The sequence below is a fragment of the Leuciscus leuciscus genome (assembly GCF_965113295.1).
Source record: "Leuciscus leuciscus genome assembly, chromosome: 17".
In the NCBI taxonomy this organism is placed as follows: Eukaryota; Metazoa; Chordata; class Actinopteri; order Cypriniformes; family Leuciscidae; genus Leuciscus; species Leuciscus leuciscus.
The window spans coordinates 27948441-27972927 of record NC_138741.1 but is presented as its reverse complement, the minus strand read 5'-3'; the positions used below and the strand labels follow the sequence as shown (position 1 = coordinate 27972927).

General features: G+C 37.7%; 3 protein-coding genes across 4 annotated transcripts in view; 1 reads left to right on the top strand and 2 right to left on the bottom strand.

The window, feature by feature from the left end:
* Nucleotides 1-6557, bottom strand: part of LOC309479097 (utrophin-like) — a 47092-nt gene extending 40535 nt beyond the window's left edge. For both annotated transcript variants that reach the window (XR_014199160.1, XM_082142972.1), the window contains exons 1-3: nucleotides 5564-6557; nucleotides 945-1075; nucleotides 684-840 (exon numbers count right to left, since the gene is read on the bottom strand). Coding sequence is in view for 1 of the 2 variants with exons in the window: in XM_082142972.1 (XP_081999098.1) it covers nucleotides 684-840; nucleotides 945-1075; nucleotides 5564-5698 (423 nt within the window). In the remaining variant the exon portion in view is untranslated. The remainder of the gene's footprint in view (nucleotides 1-683; nucleotides 841-944; nucleotides 1076-5563) is intronic.
* A 4667-nt stretch (nucleotides 6558-11224) lies between these two features.
* Nucleotides 11225-13566, bottom strand: stx11a (syntaxin 11a). Its single transcript, XM_082142634.1, has 2 exons — nucleotides 13409-13566; nucleotides 11225-12532 (listed from the first exon to the last, which is right to left on the bottom strand). Exon 2 carries the CDS (start codon nucleotides 12525-12527, stop codon nucleotides 11643-11645), a length of 885 nt encoding a protein of 294 aa, XP_081998760.1. The 5' UTR covers nucleotides 12528-12532; nucleotides 13409-13566; the 3' UTR covers nucleotides 11225-11642.
* Nucleotides 13567-21823: 8257 nt separating this feature from the next.
* On the top strand, nucleotides 21824-23247 carry LOC309479020 (uncharacterized protein; the record flags this gene model as incomplete). Its single annotated transcript, XM_082142865.1, has 2 exons — nucleotides 21824-21905; nucleotides 22083-23247. Exon 2 carries the CDS (start codon nucleotides 22129-22131, stop codon nucleotides 23245-23247), a length of 1119 nt encoding a protein of 372 aa, XP_081998991.1. The 5' UTR covers nucleotides 21824-21905; nucleotides 22083-22128.
* Nucleotides 23248-24487: the final 1240 nt, after the last annotated feature.

The following is a 24487-nucleotide window of genomic DNA, read 5'->3' as shown; positions in this document are numbered from 1 at the left end:
AAAATTGTTGAAACAGAGAGAAGACGTGTTGTGGTCGATATCAGAAGGAAAACTTTTGATTAATTCTGCATGGATTTAATATCATCAAATCACATGTAATAATGAGCCACCGACTATAATAATGAGATAAAAATGAATATGTGGGGAAAATGAGGTGCAGACTGGCAGACAAGGTTGTTTTTTCTCTGTAAAATACTGATTAATTCAATTGTTATATATAAAATAATACTTCATTATGTTGTTCACAGCTATAAATATTTGAGTACTGTTTGTGAAGACAGCTTTACTGCAACTGATGTAAATAATGCAATGATTTAATGCAATAAATGCAATAAACTGCAATGATAAAACATCTAGGACATCAATAATTCAGCAGTGCAATAACAAATAAAATCAATTCACAGCTTCTGCTTGAGGGAAAAGTAATCAAGGGGTTTAATTATTTTGTATTGTGTCTTATTATACACAATATCTGAGGACTGGAAGACGCCTGTTTATAAGGGCAATGTAATCAGTGCATGCGGGTAGGAGGTGCTGGTACAAAGTGGTAAATTATAAAACATTATGTATAAAAAATAATACAACATCACTCATAATGGCCTGTAAGTGCTGAACTCTCCTTCTACTGAGATGTAATGGTCCTTACAATCAGAAGCTGTGAACATGCACGCAGTGTGACTGACCGTACAGTAGCCTTGCTGTTGCAGTAAAGTATGTGCGTCCTCTCCCACCGGCCTTTGCCGTGTCAGCTCCTCATCTTTCAGCTTTACACACAACCAAAGCTCTTCAAGGATGTCTATAAGTCCGGTCCATTTCTCTGCACCGGCCTCCAAACACTCTCTAAGAGCACATGACAATTTGAAGAGAAATTCAGGACGTTATGTTCTGTTTTCGAGATATCTGTTTGTTTGTTTTGTTTGTATTGTTGGATATATTGCACAGACCTTCTGGAGGCTATATGAATGTGGTCCACATCTCTGAACTTATCAAGCTCTCGTGCCTTGGTATTTGGGATCTGACCTCTCAAAGCCCTTTTAGAAAGATCAGTCTGGGTATCAACATCTGTCTGAATGTCCTGAGGAGACATAACAGCATGCAGAAGTTAAAACCGCACCAATTCAAATGAATCTCAATGGACTCTGATTGAGTGATCTTCTCCTTGTTCTGTCCGCTATAAATAGAATTAAAGTGAAGAGGAAATAGCACTGCTTCAATAGCTGTTGAATAAGACTAATGAAGGAAGACAAAATCTGGAAAATGAGTGACAAACAATCCAAAACCTCTGTGGTTGACAGAACACACCTACTTGCAAAATAAAGTATTACCTCAAACAGCAGACATCTCACTTGCCTTTAGCAGTCTGCTGTAATTCCTACCTATAAAACTTTCATTTATGATGACAGTCGCCTTAAAGCCTCCACAGACATATAATGACTGGTTGGTTTATATCAGAGGAAATGTAGCTCTCTCGTTTAGGGCTGCAGTGATGATATACAACCAAAGAAAGACATCAGACAGAGACATAACAGACAGTCTTTGCTTATTATGCTGGAACCCAATAAAATGTCAATACCGTTATCTATACTGCTAATAAGTAGAACTGGGAAAGACCAAACAAAATTACATTTGCCATCATTATTACTGCCAAAGATGTTTTTAAAAATGATCATAATCTTGTGTGTTCTTCGCACACATTATAAAGAGGTTGTGATAAAAGTGAATTTACACAAGTATAATAAAATTATTCAAAAGTTTGGGCTGCTGGATAGAAAAAATACACTGCAATTTCCTTGGTTCAACATAAGTGAATCATCAACATTTTTCACATTAGAGAATTCACCAAATTATTGAGCATTCACCAAATTATTTATGAGCAGGACAACAATGACACAGCAAATGAAGAAGCAATCTAATGTGAAACTGAGCAATATCAATAACCGTCAAAAATCACAGACTTATTTTAACCAGGAAAGCCTGTATGCCTGCTCTGATCACACCGTCTGAGCATGGGAAAAAGCATATCGTTTTTTCTGGATGTTAGGACAATAAACTGAACAACTCTATAACATACTGTAAGTGGATAGATACACTGTAAACCCTAAAAAGTTGCCTCATTTTTTTTAAGTTAACAAACTCCCAAATTAAGTTTATATTTTGTACTACACAAATGTTAATTGCAATTTTATTGAAATGTTGACTAAACTAACTCATACGGTTTGGTTGCATATATTAACTTTCAGATTTAGCGGATACCCAGCATAAAGGGTGAAAATTCTGTCATCATTTACTCACCCTCATGTCGTTCCAAACACGATATACTTACGTTCATCTTAGAAACACAAATTAAGAAATTTTAATGAAATCTGAGAGATTTCTGTCCCTCAGTTGACAGTCCATGCAACTACCACTTTGTTGCATAAAAAAGTGAATAAAGAGATCGTAAAACTAATCCGTATTAATAGAGCAGAGTCCAAATTTTCTGAAGAGACACAATCATATGATGAACAGATCTTTGAGATAAGCAGTAAAGGTTTGCTTGCTTTTAGTCTGAGAAATAACAGATTGGCTCCCTTGTGGTGAGGAAGACATTAAGAAGAGGTTTATAAATGTCAGTGCATTAATGTTCTTGCCATCTCATAGATATGGCGCCAACTGCAGTTTGTGCATAATACAACATTTCTCCGGAAAAAAATAGACTAGAGGAACTTTAGTGGCAAGTTTCCTGCTGAAATATGTGCATTGTGAAAGTATGATAAGAATGAAATACATTAGGAAAAATCCCTAATATAGATAAAGTATGCCAAAATATTGCAGAGTTTGCTCTTTTATTGCTTTTTATTTTTTAATGTTTAAGTGCAAAGTGCATCGTCTGCACTTGTCTTAATCTATGTTCTTAGATTTAACACAAGCAGCAGCTTTATAAAGTACAAATCTAATCATCTAAAATAAGAACATGCTTAAAAAGTTGTATGTCCTATACCAAATCTTTGAAATGAGTAATGAAACTTGGCTTAGAACATCTTTCAGATAAGCAGTAAAGTGTGTTTGCTTTTAGTCTGGAAAATCAGAGATTGGCACATTGTTTTAAGACATCAAGAAGTTAATAAATATCAATACATTATTGTTTCTGCCGTCTCAGTTACGACACCAACTGCATCCTTGCATGATGCATGAGAAGCAAAGACATCAAAGCTTAACACTTGACATGGATGGCCAAACAGTAAAGGTGTGTGGGACTTAAAATCCAATGGACACATGTCCTTGTTGGTTCAAACCCCACTCCTGGTAGAACTTCATGCCCTTTAAACATAATGCAATAAGTGTTCCACTTTGGAAGAAAATGTAGATGTAAACAACAAGTAACAATATGAACTTTGTTAAGTGGCCTATTAAATCATTTACAAGCTTAGGGTACGTTTACACGACAAGGTACTAAAAATTCCAAAAAAAATTCCTTTGCAGTTTTGAAAAGTTTTCCAGTAGTTGGCGATGTCACTTTGTAAAGAAACACTTACGCGCCTATAGACTAAAACAAGTAATATGCATGCACATGACCTCCCTGTTTTCCGAAACTTTTTATGTGTTTTGGCCTTTCATAAACACAACAGTATGGGGGGCTGAAAACACAAACTTTTGAAAACGAGTTCCAAAGTGCAGGTTTTTGAAAACGACACCGTTCAATGTAAACTACAAAAAAGTGAATTTGTGAAAACAGTGACATTTTTTTGTTATTTAAAGGGCTCATTTGTAATATGTGCCTGTAGGCCGGTGCACAACGCGCGTACACTCTGCTTATTACACACACGCGCAGCAGCACACAAACATGCCAAATATTAAAAATAAAAAAATTACTTTATACCAAAAGTACCTGCATATAACTGCTTATTTTTCACAGGTATATACATCATTACATTTAATTTGTTAGTGTTGTTGTACTGTTTAGACATTATAAATGTTCTATTAAATTCTTTTTTCAGAACTATCAAAAAGCTTCAAGATGCAAATGTAAAACTTTGACCTTAAATACAACTAAACTACAATCAAAACTGAAAGACATGTCTTACCTAGTTTAATGTGATGCATTTTAATAATAAAAAACCTGCTCTGTGGGTATGTGGTCATTCGAAACAAAGAAACAACTAAATCTATTTACACAATTTAAGGTTGTTTGAGCCACATCACCACCAGGATGGCCGAGTGGTTAAGGCGTTGGACTTAAGATCCAATGGACATATGTCCTCGTGGGTTCGAACCCCACTCCTGGTAGAACTTTATAACCTTTAAACATAATGCAATATACAGATCCACGAAAATGACTAAAAACGCTGTTATGCATGCCAGGCAGTTGGCAATACAACTTTGTAAAGAAACACGGCATACTACCTAGTTAAAAAAATAAAATAAAAAAGCCTGCTCTGCCGGTAGATGTGGTCCTTTGAAGCAAAGAAACAACTTAATCAAGTTTGTCAATTTGAGGTAATTTAATTCACACATCCACCAGGATGGCCGAGTGGTTAAGGCGTTGGACTTAAGATCCAATGGACAAATGTCCTCGTGGGTTCGAACCCCACTCCTGGTAGATCTTTATAACCTCTAAACATAATGCAATATACAGATTCACGAAAACGACTAAGAATGCTGTATTATGCATGCCAGGCAGTTGGCAATGTAACTTTGTAAAGAAACACGCCATACTACCCAATTTAAAAAAGAAAAGGCTGCTCTGCCGGTAGATGTGGTCCTTTGAAGCAAAGAAACAACTTAATCAAGTTCCTTAATTTAAGGTAATTTTATTGCCACATCCACCAAAATGGCCGAGTGGTTAAGGCGTTGGACTTAAGATCCAATGGACAAATGTTCTCATGGGTTTGAACCCCACTCCTGGTAGATCGTTATAACCTCTAAACATAATGAAATATACAGATTCACGAAAACAATTAAGAATGCTGTATTATGCATGCCAGGCAGTTGGCAATGTAACTTTGTAAAGAAAGACGCCATACTACCCAATTTAAAAAAGAAAAGGCTGCTCTGCCGGTAGATGTGGTCCTTTGAAGCAAAGAAACAACTTAATCAAGTTTGTCAATTTGAGGTAATTTAATTCCCACATCCACCAGGATGGCCGAGTGGTTAAGGCGTTGGACTTAAGATCCAATGGACAAATGTCCTCGTGGGTTCAAACCCCACTCCTGGTAATGATCTGTGATTTAAACAAAGCTTATGCAAAAGCCCACCTTTCGTGAAATTGTTATGCAAATTTCTTGATATTCATGAAAAATACAGTGCTTTGGGATTGTACCAGTAGGCTACCAGAGAATAAACAACTGTGCAAGATTCCTGAAACAGCTTTTTTTTCAACCTGAATTTAGCCCCCGATTACTCATGCCTCTTTTTGCAATACCACTTAATGTGAAAACTTGGTTATTGTACTTTTCTTTCCTCGTGGTGCTACTGCACCTCCCAAAACATCACTGACTATCTGCGACCCCAAATACACATCACAAACAGATCTGAATAAAATGCAACTCCAAACTAAGTAATTTTATACAAAGCGCTCTTTTACCTTGCACAGTTTCTGGTAACGTGGTGACGTGACAGACATTCTTTGGATGTGCTGTAGAAAAAGCATCACTTTCTGCAGTGAAGATCTCACCATAGCCATTATCTTCAGACTGCTGGGCTTGTGTAAGATTCTCATCCTATAGGATTGCCACTCGTAATGTTTGCACAGTTAGCACATCATCTAGGCTTTGAAAGTGCATCCAAATGCTCCAACAGCCTGTCCAACCACTTAAGAGGTCATTTGCAAGTGTGAAGAAGAGAAAACGGCTCTCCAAAAGCAGCAAACAAAGCCAGCACAAAGATCCGACCCAAGAGATGTCCTGTCTTCAGGCTTGTACTTTAATCTTCAAAGGGATCCTGAACAATGAAGAGAGGAGTGATTCAGTACCGTGAAAACTGAAAGTTGAGCTACGGTGAAAAGGCTTGTTTCCTTGTCAGCAAAAACTCCCTGTCTGGATGAGACGATGCTGAGCGAGAGAACCAGACTCTGAGTGAGTGGCAGAGAGAAAGAGAGAGAGAGATTTAGAGAGAGCACACAGTATAATACACAAAACAAGATTGCATGATACAGTCTTATTCAATCAAAATTAAATATTTTTTCATTAAAATGTGTATTAAATAAACATTGCATGGATTTCAGAAGGTCTTATTTGATTTGTCTCGTTTTACAGAATGAGAATGATTCATTTTGAGCTTCACGGGAAGCAATAACATCTGACTGTCTGATCAAAGTCACTTTATTTGATAAAATGACCTAGAAAAATGGCTTGGCTTCTTTAGTGATGATTATGAATTACACAGGCATATTCAACTATTGGAGAAGCAACAGTTATATTAAATAAATCTGGACTCTGAACTAAAAGATTGCTGAATACGTGGTAAATCAATAACACATTTAGGTGATTAATAAATTAATAGGAACTTAAAGGGTTTAAGCCTACACAACTGTTCTGCAAGAGAACCGAGACACTTTTAATATTTGCTAAATGTTGTCTATTTGAGTATTCTTGGCACCATATTTTAGATTAATTTTGCACTCCTGCGACCAGGATGGCCGAGTGGTTAAAGGGATAGTTCACCCAAAAATGAAAATTCTGTCATCATTTACTCACCCTCAAGTTGTTCCAAACCTGTATGAGTTTCTTTGTTCTGCTGAACACAAAGGAAGATATTTGGAAGAATGTTTTAATCAAACAGATCTCGGTCCCCATTGACTTCCATGGTAGGAAAAAATATATACTATGGTAGTCAATGGGGACCGAGATCTGTCCAAATATCTTCCTTTGTGTTCAGCAGAACAAAGAAACTCATACAGGTTTGGAACAACTTGAGGGTGAGTAAATGATGACAGAATTTTCATTTTTGGGTGAACTATCCCTTTAAGGTGTTGGACTTAAGATCCAATGGACATATGTCCTCATGGGTTCAAACCCCACTCCTGGTAGAAGCATGCTAACTTTAATTGGACTACTTCAATGTTTACAGGTTTGTGTTGCTGTCAGTAAACAGGTTTCTGAGAGGTGGTCCTGAAACCAGCAAACAAACCAAGGTTATGTTTTCACTACAATGATTTAATTAAAAAAGAAAAGTTTTGCCCCTGCGGCTGTCACGAACATACGACAATGTTGTTGAAACTATCCACAAAAACTAAAATGCTGTATTATGCTGCCAGGCCAGTATAGGTGGTGATGTCTACATCTAGGAGACACTACGCGCCTATAGACTGAAGTTGAACATGTAATACGCATGCGCATGACGTCACTGTTTTCACAAATTCATGTTTTTGTAGTTTACATGGTCTCTTTTCAAAAACATGCACTTTGAAACCTGTTTTCAAAAGTTTTTTTTTAATCTAGTCTTTTTTTTTTTTTATGTAAGTTTACATTTGTGCCAAGATGAGTCGATTGCTTTGGGCTTCAAACTATTTGTCCTATTGTCTACAGTCATTGCCTACTTGTTCAGATAAATTTGTATAAGTTGATGTGTAGGCTATGTTCACTGGTTATGTCATATTGTTCTGCCTTCTTCTTCTGTCATCTTTCTCTGTTGCCTTCTTTCGTCTTTCTCTGTCGTCCTTAATGTACTCTTGTTCTGTTGTCTTTACTGGCGTCTATGGGAGGCTGTTTCATAAAATGTGTTTGGACGCAATGTGTACAGATATATAAAAAAAAATGTTGTGTCTGTGTGCCAGGCCAATATATAGCCTATATATATATACACACACAGTATATAGGACAGGCATAAAATAACCTTTAATTCGATTTTCGCAAAACAGAACACAAAAACAGAATACGGTAATAATAAAAATGCAAATTCACTCTCTGACGGTAGGTGGCGCTTATGGAACAGCAGAAATATAGCAGTTTCCCAGGTTACCACAGAAACTTTTATACAGTCCTCTTCTACGGTGGCCGAGAGAGCTCAACGCGCTGCAACTGAAGAAAACACATGCAAATAGAAAAACACCTGCAAATTAAGAAAACATCTTCATCAGTTTCACAACACACGTGTGCTCCAAATACTCACAACACAACCAAATACAGAAACGCGCTGCAAAAGTTCACAACACAACCAAATACAGAAACGCGCTGCAAATAGGACAGAACACAACGGAAATGTTTCCGGGGAACCCAATAAGTGACGGACCCGGCTGGGACGTTTTTATTGCTCGTGAGCATTACCTATGCCCTAACGTTACTCCCTTTAAAGGGCAGACGGCAGAGCCCTTGAAGTGGGCACTTTGGAGGGAGCGGGGCACTTGTGTGCCATTATGTAGCCGTTTGGAACGGACTTGATGAAGGGAGCAACGAAAGCCAATGTAATTTCCTCATTATTTTCACCTGGGATGTTCCCATGACAACGCAGCGCCGTCTCATATTTGGACCTCTTATATAGCCTACTGTCTATGATTTGGACCCTTCATTCTATCATTTCTTATGAAACTTATTTTAACATAACATGAATGTGTACAATGTAACTGATGTATATATTAATATCTTTCCCTCATGTTCTTTTTCTCTATCTTTTTTTCTTTCATTTATTTTAGTCTTCAGCTTGTTCTTTTCTGATTAGTATTCTTATGACATTAAACATATTATAAATACATTTATATTGTAGGCTATACAAAGTTGTATGTCATAAACGTGCAATCTCTGTATGTTTTGCAACAAAAATAAAATAATAAATTAAATTAAATTAAAGTAGACAGCTGTAAGCACGTCCCAGTCGGGTCCGTCACTTATTGGCTTCCCCGGAAACATTTCCATTGTGTTCTGTCCTATTTGCAGCGCGTTTCTGATTTGTTTGTGTTGTGAACTTTTGCAGCGCGTTTCTGTATTTGGTTGTGTTGTGAGTATTTGGAGAACACGTGTGTTTTGAAACTGATGAAGATGTTTTCTTAATTTGCAGGTGTTTTTCTATTTGCATGTGTTTTCTTCAGTTGCAGCGCGTTGAGCTCTCTCGGCCACCGTACTCTTCAGAGTCTTTCACGGTTCTCTTCATATGAGAACAAGACTACAGCAAGGACGACAGAGAAAGACTACAGAAGAAGACGACAGTAAAGACTACAGCACAAGACAACATAAACAGAGCACATACACTTCAACATATAGCCTAATTATAATAATTACTGTAGACAAGGACAAATGAAATGTATTTTTGGCACAAATTGAACCTCATATTTTTCAGGCCCCTAAGATCTAGAGATTTCTCTTCACTGACTTCACTTTTATTCATCATTTAAGGGGGCAACTTTATTCAGTTGCTTATAGTCAGGTTTCACAGACAAGGCATAGATTAAGCCAGGATTAAGCCTTAGTTCAATTAGGGCATTTACGTAATTTTTTTTATAAATGTGCCTTTTATAAATGTGCATCTTGAGACAAAACAATGGCACTGACATATTTTAAGATTTCCCAGTGCAAGGTGCTTTCAGTTAAAACAGCTCAATAATGCATTTTAGTCTGGGACTAGACTTAAGCCTTGTCTGTGAAACCATAGAGTATTCTAGAGTATTAATTTACTCCAGTTACTTGAACATCATTTAACAGACAAGAGACTTTCTGTTGAGACCTAAAAAGTTAAATTCTGACATCTAATGGTGTAACATGGCAGCACACCTCCAGTGTTGTTAAGAATCACTTGAACCTGATGGGGAAAATGTGACTTCAAATACATTTTAAATATTTTTATATAAATATATATATTTTTATTTACTTTATTATTGGGAAACTATTTAGAGTATCAATACTAAAGTCCAAAACACTTTGATTACGCCAGATAATTTGTGTGTGCTTGCTGAGAAAGACATTACAAAGGCATTCATACATGCCAATGCATTAAAGTTATAGGCCTGTCATACACAGATGCTGTGCCAACTGCAGTTACAATTACAACACACACAATATCAGACTGTCTGTAGGCCTCATCACATTCACATCACATGCAAAATACACAGAAGAAAAGACCAAAGTTGGAACTAATGCAATATTACAGACTTTAGACTGTCACATTACAGTCTGAACTGAGGAAAAAAGAAAGAAAATTGAATGTTATCTCATAAATGAAACTGTATTGATACAAGCAGATTGAACTGAACAAGTTTACAGCATATACTGTATAGTTTCTTTCTTTGCTGCCAATACGGTGCCTTATTTTATTGAACTACTACAAAAGCTACGAAATTGAAATTCGGTGAGCCCAAATACACATCAGCAGCTCTGAATGATCCTACAGTTACCTATTTCATACACAAGGTCTTAAGAATCTCACATGCAACCAAGGTTAAGGTGTTGGACATGCAAGCAACCAACAGAGAAACAAGTGACAAAGCTAACTTTGTTAATAGATTAAATTATTTAACCCCACTATTCTTCCAGATATTTGTGTCACTTTATACTAAAAGCACCTGCATATAACTATAATTTTTCTTAGGCATATGCACCATTGCTTTACATTTGTAGTGTTGTTGTCCTTTTTAAGCTTTATGAATGTACTTCTATATTCTTTTTCGAAACTATCAAAAACCTTCAAGATACAAATGTATAACTTGTGACCTCAAACACAACTACAATCAAAACTGAAAGGTCTTACTACCTAGTTTAATGAGATGCATTTTCTTTAAAGAAAAAAAAAAGAAGAAGAAGAAGAAGAAAAAAAAGCTGCTCTGCGGGTAGATGTGGTCAATCGAAACATAGAAACAACAGAATACATTTCCTCTAAAAAATGTAACTTTCGAGGTCACTTGAACTCTTCATCCACCAGGATGGCCGAGTGGTTAAGGCGTTGGACTTAAGATCCAATGGACAAATGTCCTCGTGGGTTCAAACCCCACTCCTGGTAGTTTTAATTGGAATATCATGTTGTAATGCTACTTTGAAAGCAAGCATGGAAAGCTGACAGATTTCTTAAACTGATTCTGATGCAAATGCAACCATCAATAAAGAAAGAACATGCTGATTCTTCTCAGTGTTTGTTCAAATGAATAGAATTGTTGGGTTTTATTTCCAAACCACTAAACCCTTTACACAACTCCTTTTGCAAGTCATATTGCAGAAGTAACTTTCCTAGTTGGGAAACCAACAATGATGCAATACAGTGTATTGCATAAATGTTACAATAATGAACTGCAGAACAATATGGTGATAAAACAAACATAAAGGCATTCAAAGATAAAATATTATTTATTAAATTAACACAACAATCACACACACACAAATGTATCTTAAAATAAAGCAGTAATAAAACTTGTTTCTGTATAATGTTTGCTTGCACTGTACATGGGTGTAAAAACACTTGTGGTTTCCTTTTTAATATCTTTTACACATCAAGTGAATGTCCTGTGACACTTACAGAAGAGTAGCAGTGACATTGCAGTATCACTTCAGCTCAACTGCATTGCAGCTCCTGTGGTTTAGAACAAGTCAAAAAGCTTTTTTGCAATGGCAACAATCAAGCGCAGGCACTGGGCATTGGTTGTTCTCTACAAAGTAAATCACACGACATGGTTAACACCAGAATGAAAGACTGTTGTTCGTTTAATATGCTATGGCGTATGTGAAATCAGAAGGCTTTAACACAGATCATTTATTGCAACATGGAAAACAGCAACAGAAGATCTGTCGACAAGGGTTTTTCTTCTTGTATTTGACAGCCTTCTTTATCTGAGCTGTAGCTTTGGTCACATAGTCTTGGGTGGCATATACATTTGCCTCAATGTTGTCCACCATGGGCCCTTGTTCCTCCACCAGCAAAGCCAGCTGGAAAAACAGATCATGGATGTCTCGGATGCGACTTTCCAACTCCAAAAGCTCCTTGTGGCGATTCTCGATCTCAGTGAGCGCTGAACGAGCGGTTCGCCCGTCTGTGAGCAAGTCGTCGGAAAAAACGTTCCACTTGCCGGTCTCAATCATTTCTTCGATTTGATCTCCACTCACTTCTTTACCCATGATCCCCGCCTGCCTTTGGATACGAGTCTTGCAGTTGTCCCTCTGTGCCATTTCGGCGTTGTTGTATTCATTCATAACCTCATGAAAAGAACCCGTTATAGAGACGAACTGGCCGTGTATCATGCGCACCAAAGCTGAATGGGCTCCGTGTTTCTCCTCCAACTCTTTACAAAGTGCATCCAGCTTCTTTATCCGAGCATACAAGCTCTCCCCTTTCGTCTTGATGCTGCGTGCAATCGTGTTCGAGTCGCGTTTGATGCTGCTAATGCGTCTGACAGAGGTGAGAAAGCGTGTGTTCTGTTTACCCAGTCTCTTGACCTCCATCCTGAGTTGGGAGATCTCTTTCTGGATGGATTGGGCTTCTCTGAAGGTGTCCTCCATGATGTCCTCGCCCTCGAACACCACTGCATGCTGTTCAAATTCACCATTGTCCACATCTTCTCCACTATCCACTTGCTCTTCCTCCTCGCTGTGGACTTTGGTGGCAACACCTCCCAGTTCAGCCAGCCTGTCTCTCATCTTTCCTGGGAGGGAAATTCAGGTTGTTAGACTTTATGGCCCACAAGCTTTGACTCTACAAACATGTATGAGATCTTCATTACACATTATGATACTCAACTGGATGAATATTAAAGCCAGACACAGTTCAAAATACACGCTTGATTGCGTGTTTTTGGCCTCTCATAAATGGTTTTAGTACACTGGCAACAATTTACCATAAAGCTAAACTATTTATAAGACCAGAAGTGTTAGTCATATAGTCATCACCACAATGGCAATGATGCTACATTTCCCACCAGATATAGTCACCACCATACATAGCATAAAAAGGGTGGGGACTTCCCTTTAATCCTCTGTTGAACACCATGAGGCAATAAGAGCAAATAAGTGACTTAAGTGCTTAAATCCTGGAGTAAACTCGTTATTGTCTCATTATGAACATAAACCTCAAGAAATAGATACACATGTGAACAAAACAATAATCTAATCTAAGACCATCCAGTCTATTCCCGGATGTAAAATCAACATTGTGCACTAATGAAATATATCAATGTAGCCTACATAAAACTTCATAGGGAAGTGCAGCCACAAAAAAAAGAAAAAAGTATTGACTGTACATCATTTTACAGTGAACACTGATTCAGTAACTTAATTCAGTTGTTAAATAACACAACATCAAGTAAGCCAGATCTCTTAACAATAACCACAATAATAATAAAAAGTAGTTAAAACGATAGAAGGACATAGACTGTGCAGTCGTGCTGTAATTTCAAGTTCCTTGTTTAATTCAGATTAATCCCTTGATTTGACGTTCCGCTAAACAGCTTCGCGACAAACTTTTTTTAAAATGTGTAAATCAAATTGAGAAAGTTGAAATGATTCATAAACTGTTACGTTACCTTATTTCATGTTCCTTTGTTAAATTCAAACGCTATAAACTCGAGCTTTTATCGTTTCCTAACGCGCATCACCTCATGTCGCATCGTTGCAGGAAATAACGTTGCAGTCGAATGACTGACTGAATCTGACTTGTGGTGGGAGTTTCCGACAAGTCAAAACACGAACGTTAACTCGTGTTTAGGCTACTCAAGTTTGAAATACAGAATTTCCTCATGTAACATTCACTGACACTTTGTAAACCCTAAAATGCCACACTTTCCTCACATTATCATAATCATATTAGCTGATGTTTAAAATTCACGTTGCAGATCCAGAGGAAGATTCCCTAGTGCAAAATCGATTACCTCTGTTTTTACCAAAGGGCACATGTCAAAAACAATCCATTTATAATTGTACAGTGCTGGAGCCTAACTGTCAATAAAAATCTTATTATTTTTTTATTATTAGAATAAACTGTAGCCTGAATCCAAACAATTCTTTCATTTAATGTTGCTTTGTTCTTGCCGTTTACCCTTGACTGACAGCCTAGCCTACTGTATAAGACAAACAGTGGATTGAATTCCTTAGCCTACCCATTCATTCTTAATATTTTGACGGGTTCTCTCGTAACAAGATAGTAGCCTAGCCAAACCGGTTGTCCTCTGAGGTATGAGGATAGGCAATTTATAGGTAGGCCTATAACAATTGTCCTTTTAGAGAGGATCTATAGGCCTGGTTAAATTATAACTTAATCAAACCTCTGCCATTCTGTTTATTTGAGAGGGGATTTGAGAGAAACTGGTCAAAAATACAAACCACTTCCCATTATTTTTCAGGAATTGCTAATTTGGAAAATCAGAAATGATACACAATTATGTCTAGCAGAATAAAAAGGTGTTGTTGCTCAGAAAAGCGAGGTAAGGTGTTCTAACTCTCTATTGATTGGCTTACATTTGTTCTAAAACTAGCCTACTTCTAGAACAAATAGTAACATAAGCCAGATGAGTCACAATAATCATGTGAGTGCAAAAGCAGAAGTGAAACAGCAAAAAGATTTTCTGCACAACATGATAGCCCAACTAAACCTAATGGCGTTTGCATATGCAGGAGAACATACTTTACATAAGATGTATCAGATCGTATATATATCTCTTTAATCTTGGGTAATCTTTAATCTGAATAAAGGGAATTGGGTCTTTTTGGTCCATGCACTCACCACATGATGGCAGTAGAGCAGTACTTTTATGAGTACTGTGAATTGAGAAAGTCTTTTGTCACATGCTATTTTTCACCTACTATATAGTAGGGAAGTAAGTGATTTCGGATGCAGCCCAGAGGTGGGTTTCCCAAAAGCATTGTTAGCCAACAATCTGTTGAATTGTGTTGGTAAAGACAACGAAACCTCTGACCATAGTTGGCTTCAAGAAATGCACCCCAGATCAGTGTGGGTTTCCTCTTTGTACCATGGTTCCTTCCTTACTCTCAGGGTCTCAGGGATTTTTTGCTTTCTGCTGAAACTTTGTGCATGCATTATGGCTGTGTAGGCCTAAAACTGATGCAAACATGTCAGCAGTCATGTATGCTACTATACAGGCTAATTATTCTGTTCTCAACATCCACTAAGGCCAAAACACTTTCTGCCTGATCAATGTGTTATTTATTTGTTTTTGTGGTTATTTATTTAGTTACTATTTTATGAAAATGTCATTTAAATGTTGTCAGGTTTTATCCTGTCGAATTTAATTTTAGTCGATTTTACACTGCATAAATGGCATAAAGCCTAAGTTTCCTAGAAGTAAATGACCAAAGTGAAACCAAACAATAAAAAAAGAAAAAGAAACCAAACAATAACAAAAACAAAAACTAATAAACTTTTATTATTAATTAAAACATTTACAAATATCTACACATTTATCAACTTATTATGTCTCTTTAATTGTAATTAAAAAAAAAGTATTATTAATATTTAAAAAAAAAAAATTTTGTAGAAACGAATCGGAAAATCCAAGTAAGTGAAGGATTCCTGTTTCAATAGTAACAAACTAGCGATTGGCAAAATTTCCTGCAGGAATGTGGGTAGTTTTCGCTACCGCGTAATCGTATTGTGTTTACAAGAACAATTTAATTAATTTTTTTATTTAATTTTTTTCTTCGGAGAAAATTAATGAGGGTTTACTTCTGGAAGGGTACTGTTGCATTCTAGCTTGCACACTGTTATTTTGTAAACATCAACGATTGACCTCATCAAACTGATTATATGCAACAGTGAGAACATCACATGAGGCAGCTTCTGACATTAGTTACAAACATGCAAAGAAACGTTGTAATTCAAATATGATTAGCTCTAGTGCAGTCAGATGACAGTGATCAGAATATTTATTAAGCTCTCATACACCGGTATTAGAGTTCAGGGATATTGTTGATTCTCTTTTTTGATATATGATACAAGTAAACACACCCATATTTAAATTGTGACTTTTATTAATTTATTTTTCAATTTTTAAAGTATGCAACTCGACCAGCTTCAACCCTCCGTCAAGATTTTTTTTAAAAAAACAATAAAACAAACAATAAGTACACATTTATGCATTTTAATTACTTCATCACAATGTCTGTCAAAAAGCTTGATGCACAAAGTCTCTTGAAGCTTGATGTTGTTGGTGTGTTTTCAGATCCCACTGCATTCAAAATGAGGGAGTTTTTGTTTCTGAGGTTACGGTTTTGTGCCCTATGTATGATATTAAACTGCTTAGGTAAAGACGTAACTCAGTTACTGCACTTTCACTGAATGCTCAATTTGTTTAAGCATCTATTGAATTACACCCTTCCGCCTGAAGTTCTACCTGTCTCTATGTGAGAATAGTGCTTCTGTAAATGATAAACAATGAAATGTTGTGCAAACACAGAGTATTTCCAAAATGAATTATATGGTCAGAATGTAATTTTTTTCATTGCATTAGGATATTTAATCACTTTAGGAAAAAAGGACACGCAATAGAGTTCAAGGCCCATCTGCAAGGGTCATGACCCATCTGAACAGGTCCAAGATTTGAGCATATTAGAAAAAGTTAATTAGGTAGATCACAGTTGCATGTTCCAATCCTAAGCATCATACTTGCACATCTGCTTCTGTAATGACTTGCAAGTTTTGTAAATGGATTATGGACTATAGGGAAACCAAACAATTTTACACTCGTATATAATGATCAACTTTTAAACAAACCACAATTGTAATTTTGCTTTTCATTTTGCTTGAACCATAATTGAAATGAAAGTTGTCACTTTGTGATATAAAAGGTATTGGTGAACATGATTTCACCAAGTACAACTTGTTCCTGGATCAACATCTGGAACAACATTCCAATCAACCAATCAGATTTGAGGGACACATTTACAGTGTATAGTTTAGGCTTGAAACCAGGGTAAGGTGCTTCTACATCACCAGTGTTATTCACCTATCATTTCCCTCTGATTTTAGGGATAAGTTATCAACTGATTTCCTGTTCATCTGAAATATTCTTGCATCAAGTTTTATTAGAAAAAGGATCATGTAGTATCTCAAACAATCCTTTAGGTTGCAGCACTGGTCACATTAAAAGAAATACAAATGGATCCTTTTCTTAAAAGTCCTCTCAGCCCTTCTGTAATTTTGCATTCAATTACACCAAATAAGATACCTGTAATTCACTTATACCATTAAGAGCAAGGAACCACAACAAACACTTATGCAATCAAACATCCTGTAAGCTGGGAAATTTCCATTCCATTTCTTCAGCTTGCATGTACTTATGCAAATATAATGTATGACTTTTAAACATGACATGTTAAATCTGTGATTGGCGACACTGAACAAACAAATAAGTTGCAAAACATGGTTGCATGAACAGACAGACAAAATCTAACTATGAAAGAGATGTGCATGCCTGTAGTTTATTCCCATCCTTTCCCGGGACTTTTAAACTATATAATGCCTGAAGAAAACATCAGCTGGTTTTGGTTAGACAGGCTGTGACTCAAATTAACTGATCCTGTTAACTTAGTATGCTAATCTCCACAGCAGCTCCAGTCTTTCAGGGCCTTTGATTGAATTAGCGTTCATGTTTGTCATGTGTTTGGACATCTTTCTTGGCTCAGTAATTGCTTTCTATTTCAGTTATAAAGGAACAAAAACATAGATAATTTATTTCTCAGCTATAATAACAGCTCTCTGATTGGTCTCTATTCAAATGAACAATGACACATCAAACTACATCTAGAAGTTCCTCAGAAACCGTAAAGAAAACTAGATTTTAATTCTTTTTTAAGAAAATGTTGATGGCGTTTGCATTGGCAAAACTCGCCATCACAATGCTCAGTGTTTTGAGTGATTGCCAGGGTGTTGCTGAATGGTTTCTAATGTGTTTTGGGTTGTTGCTATGTGTTTAATTGCTTATTCTCCAAAGTCAATGACTGTATGCTATTCTTCATGGTCAAGTTGTCTGTTTTTGTCTGCTTATGTTTAAACTTATGTTTATGGATTTTTGATTATGCTTATGTTTTTTTTAAGACTCTTAGTTTTAAAATACAAGAATTTGGAATGTGATTAAGTCAAAAGGTTATTGAACAGCTTGAACAGGACTGTCGCTTCCTGCTCTGTAGAAAGACACAAGTTTCCTGTGAGATTTGGGTTCAGTACCTTTGGGTTCGGTGGGATCAGACCACCGACATGTTGTAATTCTCTCTCCAAAAGATGACCAAAGACTGATCCATAGCATTTATGCACCAGAAAATGAGCTTGCAGACGAACATTTATTCTGCCCTTGATGTGTTCGTTTTCTGATTTATGCATTATCTTGATCTTCAGGCCCAACAGTAATTCATGTTGATGACGTTCATTATGTTGCTAATGAAGTGTTTGTCACTGTTTGAGTCCCACCTCAAACTCACACTGTTGGTTAAAACAATCTTGTTAGTGGCCCAGTTGGGCATCTCAAATAGGTTGTATTTTTTGGGGGATTGATCACAATTTCTCTTTAAATAACAGAAGTCAAAAAAGAAGGCATCACAGCAAGTTTTGTTTTATGATCCAGTGCTGTTTTTTTAATTCTTTCATTAATTACTCTCCCTCATGTCATTCCCGTAAGACTTTCGTTCATCAATGAAGATCTTTTAATGAAACCTGAGAGCCTTCTGTCCCTCCTTTTACATCTATGCAGATTCCACAGATAGACCAGGTTGAAATCACAAAAATGTGCCTAAATAAAAATCCTCAGGCATTTTTGAGTAAAAGTTGGCAAATAGACTATTCTAGGGGTATTTTTTATGCTGAATCCATTTTTGCTGTTTGCCAAGCTGTATCTCTTACATTAAACTCAGTAGAGTGCAAAATCCAAGATGACCGCCTCATACGCCAAAATGAGCAAATTTCTCAGCACTGGCTCAAAGATAAACTGTTTTTATTGTGCTATAGCATTTATTGAGTAAAGGAAACAAACAGAATAGTCAGAACAAGTTAGTCATTCTGTCTTACAATATTTCTGGTAAACACTGACTTGTAATTTTGTGTATTTGAGTATGTCCATGTAAGAACATCAACATCATGCTGGTGGCAGCAAAAGGCCTATATCTTAAACCATCATCCTATTACATTATGTTAAGAGTGTTTATTACTTTTCAACATTTACATGTCCATGTAAACAAGTTTAAGGACTTAAATTTAACCAAACTAAATTCTACTATGGTTTATTTATGAAAAAGATATTCTCAGAAAGATTGGTTGTAAATATTAAGAATTGAGACAAATTAACAAATTACCAAAACATATCACGGTAATGTGTCACACCACTAACATTAGCTTTGAACAGATAAAGGAAATAAACAGTAAACTTGGCCTAAAATTACCTTATAAAGTTGGACATAACATTAGCTGAATAATAACTAAAACATGAACTGCATGGCATATAAAATGTAATGTTATTTAAACAATGGTACAACAAGATTCTCCAATATGATCACAACAACACAGGGCAGTGCTCTTATTCAGTTCAGCAATTGCTACATTCTGCATCACTTGTCTTGCACTTGCATGCAGCAGAGCAACGCAGACGAGACTTTTTACATTTACATTGTGCACTCATACATCTTAAGGCGCAGTTGCAGCTGATCAATTCCAAACAGTAGTTTGACTAACCGAGGTTACGTTAGGTTACCAAGTACGTTCTCTTACGAGAGGTTCTCTCGTATTGCGTAAGTTGCTTACGCTACGGGAACCCCTTGTCAACGCAGTGCGCGCCGAGCATCCACTGCATGAGTCCCAGGGAAGCCCGGGGAACACAAAACATGTGGGAAACAGGCGGCCAGCAACGCGGGCCAGCACATGTACATAAGCACTTCATAGGGAAATACAGAGCGGCTCCGCCGGTCTATGTATAGAGAATATCGCCCTTAGTACAGCTCAACCAGAAGAGCTAATAGTCACGTGAGAGTAGCCTGCACACGAACAAACTGGGCAGAACATACACACCACTTAGACTCATAAAAGTCTAGCCTGCAAGGCGGGAACTTCCAGGTTATAAAACTTAACAAATGTAGAGGGGGAGGCCCAGCCTGCCGCCATACAAATGTCATGAATAGAAATCCCGCTGGACCAAGCTCACGACGAGGCCATGCCTCTAGTGGAATGGGCCCTGACGCCCAGAGGGCACTGCAGGTGTTTAGACGCATAAGCTGCTGTGATAGCGTCCACTATCCATCTGAACAGGCTATGTTTCGAGGCGGCGAGACCCTTGGTGCGCCCACCAAACGAAACAAAGAGCTGCTCAGAATGCCTGAAGGCGGCAGAGAGTGTGATGTTTTCACCACCCTCGCTATCGGATGCTGGCAGAGCCGATAGGGAGATGATCTGCGCTCTGAAGGGAGTGCCAATCGCTTTGGGGACATAGCCATGTCTCGGTTTGAGGATGACTTTAGAGTCATTTGGTCCAAACTCGAGACACGTGGGGCTAACGGATAGCGTGTGTAGATCCCCCACGCGTTTTAATGATGACAGAGCTATCAGAAAAACGGTCTTGAGCGAAAGGTATTTTAGGTCCACGGATTCTAACGGTTCAAAGGGAAACGCTTTCAGGGCCTCTGGGACCAAAGAAAGATCCCAAATAGGAACCGAAGGGGGTCGCGGGGGGGTTCATCCTCCTGGCTCCTCTAAGGAAGCGGATGATCTCTGCGAACGCTGCAATAGCCGCAACGCAAACTTTGAGCGTGGAAGGGGACCTGCCCTTGTCCAACAGCTCTAGAAAGAAGGAGAGCACCCACGCAACCCCACATGTGCGCGGGTCCAGGCTCTTTGTAGCGCACCATTTGGAGAACACTGACCATTTAGACGCGTAGAGTCTTCTCGTAGAAGGAGCTCTAGACTGCGTGATCGTGTTCACGATCCCTTCTGGCAAAGCAACGGTTATTCGTTGATTATCCACGCATGCAGAGACCAGCACTCTGGATGGGGATACCGCGAACGCATAGCACAAGCGGTGCCAGACCACGTGCTGTTCTGCGTTCTGGACAAGAAGCACTCTGTCAATTGCTTCTCTGTGTTGAGGATCGTGAAGCTTGCCTCTACTTTGTGCAGCTGATTTTAGTGTCAAAAGGCCCTGTTCTGTCGCATTGTATAGCTTATCTTTCTTGGATTCTTGGCATATAATGCAAGTATCCAATGGCATTGACCGGTCAGGCTTCAAACTACACACAGCTTCCATAATTGGTGATCTTATAATCTGACCAACTTCATGGGTACAATTCCACAACTGGAAATATTTTGTGTTGGTTCATGTCGCTCTTTGGATATAAAAAATAATTCTGATGAAAAATACGATGTGTGGAAATAACTGCAGAAAGTAATAGAAAGTAGAAAGTAGAATAAAAAACCTCTTGGATAACTCTGAACTCAATTCACACACTTTGATCCAAAGACAATAGTATGCATGTGACTCCAAACAAATGACTCTCGCATTTTAGATATTCTGTTTGTCCATTTGAAATACGGAGAAAAACTGATATTTTCTTGACTACAATGAGAAATAATGCAATTATCATTGTCACATACAAGTATCTTAATTCCCACCTAAATAACCTTTCTCGTTAATTGATGTCGTGCATGATGTAAAGTTTATAAATATAGAATTTCCTGACATTTTAGAGGTCATCTTGAAGTTTGCGCTCTACTGAGTTTCACATAAGAGATACAGCTTGGCAAACAGCAAAAATGGATTCAGCAGAAAAAATACCCTTAGAAAAGTCTGTTTGCCAACTTTTACTAAAAAATGCCCAAGGGTGTCACATTATCTGAAAATCGACCTAGTCTAAGATGCTTCAAAATGTTCATAAAGAGATCGTAAAACTAATCCATATGAATTGAGTGGTTTAGTCCAAATTTTCTGAATTGAATTTAGGCTTTTATTCACATATAAACATTCATCAACTCACACATCAGTTGTGGTAAACAGAAGCTCAAACATGTTCGCTTGACGTGAGAGAAACAATAAGGTTCCACAAAAACCAATGAGGTTCATTCTCGTGTTACGCAGCACGTTTGAGCTTCAGCAAGAACCAATGAGGTTCATTCTCGTGTTACGCAGCACGTTTGAGCTTCAGCAAGAACCAATGAGCTAGGGTCATTCTCGTGTTACGCAGCACGTTTGAGCTTCAGCAAGAACCAATGAGGTTCATTCTCGTGTTACGCAGCACGTTTGAGCTTCAGCAAGAACCAATGAGGTTCATTCTCGTGTTACGCAGCACGTTTGAGCTTCAGCAAGAACCAATGAGGTTCATTCTCGTGTTACGCAGCACGTTTGAGCTTCTGCAAGAACCAATGAGGTTCATTCTCGTGTTACGCAGCACGTTTGAGCTTCAGCAAGAACCAATGAGGTTCATTCTCGTGTTACGCAGCACGTTTGAGCTTCAGCAAGAACCAATGAGGGTCATTCTCGTGTTACGCAGCACGTTTGAGCTTCAGCAAGAACCAATGAGGTTCATTCTCGTGTTACGCAGCACGTTTGAGCTTCTGCAAGAACCAATGAGGTTCATTCTCGTGTTACGCAGCACGTTTGAGCTTCAGCAAGAACCAATGAGGTTCATTCTCGTGTTACGCAGCACGTTTGAGCTTCAGCAAGAACCAATGAGGTTCATTCTCGTGTTACGCAGCACGTTTGAGCTTCTGCAAGAACCAATGAGGTTCATTCTCGTGTTACGCAGCACGTTTGAGCTTCAGCAAGAACCAATGAGGTTCATTCTCGTGTTACGCAGCACGTTTGAGCTTCAGCAAGAACCAATGAGGGTCATTCTCGTGTTACGCAGCACGTTTGAGCTTCAGCAAGAACCAATGAGGTTCATTCTCGTGTTACGCAGCACGTTTGAGCTTCTGCAAGAACCAATGAGGTTCATTCTCGTGTTACGCAGCACGTTTGAGCTTCAGCAAGAACCAATGAGGGTCATTCTCGTGTTACGCAGCACGTTTGAGCTTCAGCAAGAACCAATGAGGTTCATTCTCGTGTTACGCAGCACGTTTGAGCTTCAGCAAGAACCAATGAGGTTCATTCTCGTGTTACGCAGCACGTTTGAGCTTCAGCAAGAACCAATGAGGTTCATTCTCGTGTTACGCAGCACGTTTGAGCTTCAGCAAGAACCAATGAGGTTCATTCTCGTGTTACGCAGCACGTTTGAGCTTCAGCAAGAACCAATGAGGTTCATTCTCGTGTTACGCAGCACGTTTGAGCTTCTGCAAGAACCAATGAGGTTCATTCTTGTGTGTTTGAGTATTTCACTCAAACATGAAAATATTGTGATAATTTACTTCCCCTCATTTGTTTTGAAGGAATGCAGGAACTAATAAAATGCATACCATGAGGTGCAATGTCTCTTTGCATAAATACAAATGCAAGTAAATATGAATCTGATGCATAATGACATGATGCCACACACCATTGCTTCTCATGTGCTTTGTGACTGTGCCAGGTTTTTGGATGTGTGCAACATGAACTTTGTTATGAAACTTTTCCTGCCCTTTTCTGCCTATGTTGTATAAAATAGAGCATCATAAATGTTATCCTCTTTGGGTGAACTACTCTTTTAAAAGTTGTAAAAATTCATGTTAAGGTACTAAATGTCAAACTTTTAAAGAGAGATCCAGAACATAAGAGAACCATTGCAGAGTGGTTATGTTGGGTTGTTTGTCACACTCGTGATGTTTGAGTTCACATGGCCTCGTTTAATCTCAAATTGCATTATGATAAAGACTGTTCCTCCTCAGAATAACATTTGACCAGTCAGTTGATTTTAATTCACCCTCTGCCCAGTCTTTCCGCTTTACTGCTTTTGGGTATGTGCTGCCCAAAATGGCTGGAAAATCTATATTTTTATCTTTACTTCCATTGCTCCCAAATTAGCAGGCTTTTCTCTTACTATTACATAATCCATTTACAATGGCTGTAAGTTATTCCAACCCTGTTTGACCACAACAAAACACAGAATCTTCTTTTACTGTGCCTATATTTCAACATATTCACACTGGCTGAGGTAACAACATTGATCATTTTTAATCATTTCTATCATCCTTTGTGCATAGTACATAAAAATACATAATATCTTCTCTATGAGAACAGACATATTATGATAAAGGTTCAACTCAGTTTAGCACAACTCTTAGTAACTTGCATTCACAGAAAGCATTGCTTTCTGATGGATTGCTGGATGCTTTCACAAAAAAAAAAAAAATATTATAGTTATATTTTAAGTTATATAATAGTTGTATAATAAATTTGGCATTTGGCTGTACATGTCATTTCATCTTAAATTATATTAAATTCAATTGACTTGGAAAATCCCGTTGAACCTCATATAACTAGATATCTCAAATAAAAAAAGTTGAAATTGTTGAAATTAAGTAATGTAAAAACATAGGTTGCCATGAATTATTGATCATGTATATAATTGTTTTTACAGTGTACAAAAATGTATTAAAATGTAAATTCAGACAAAATACAATGTCTTGCAGATGTTTGGAGACCTTTATTTCATTTTCTTATTTCACGGAATTATAAATCCTACATCCGTAAATAGTGCTGCATGGA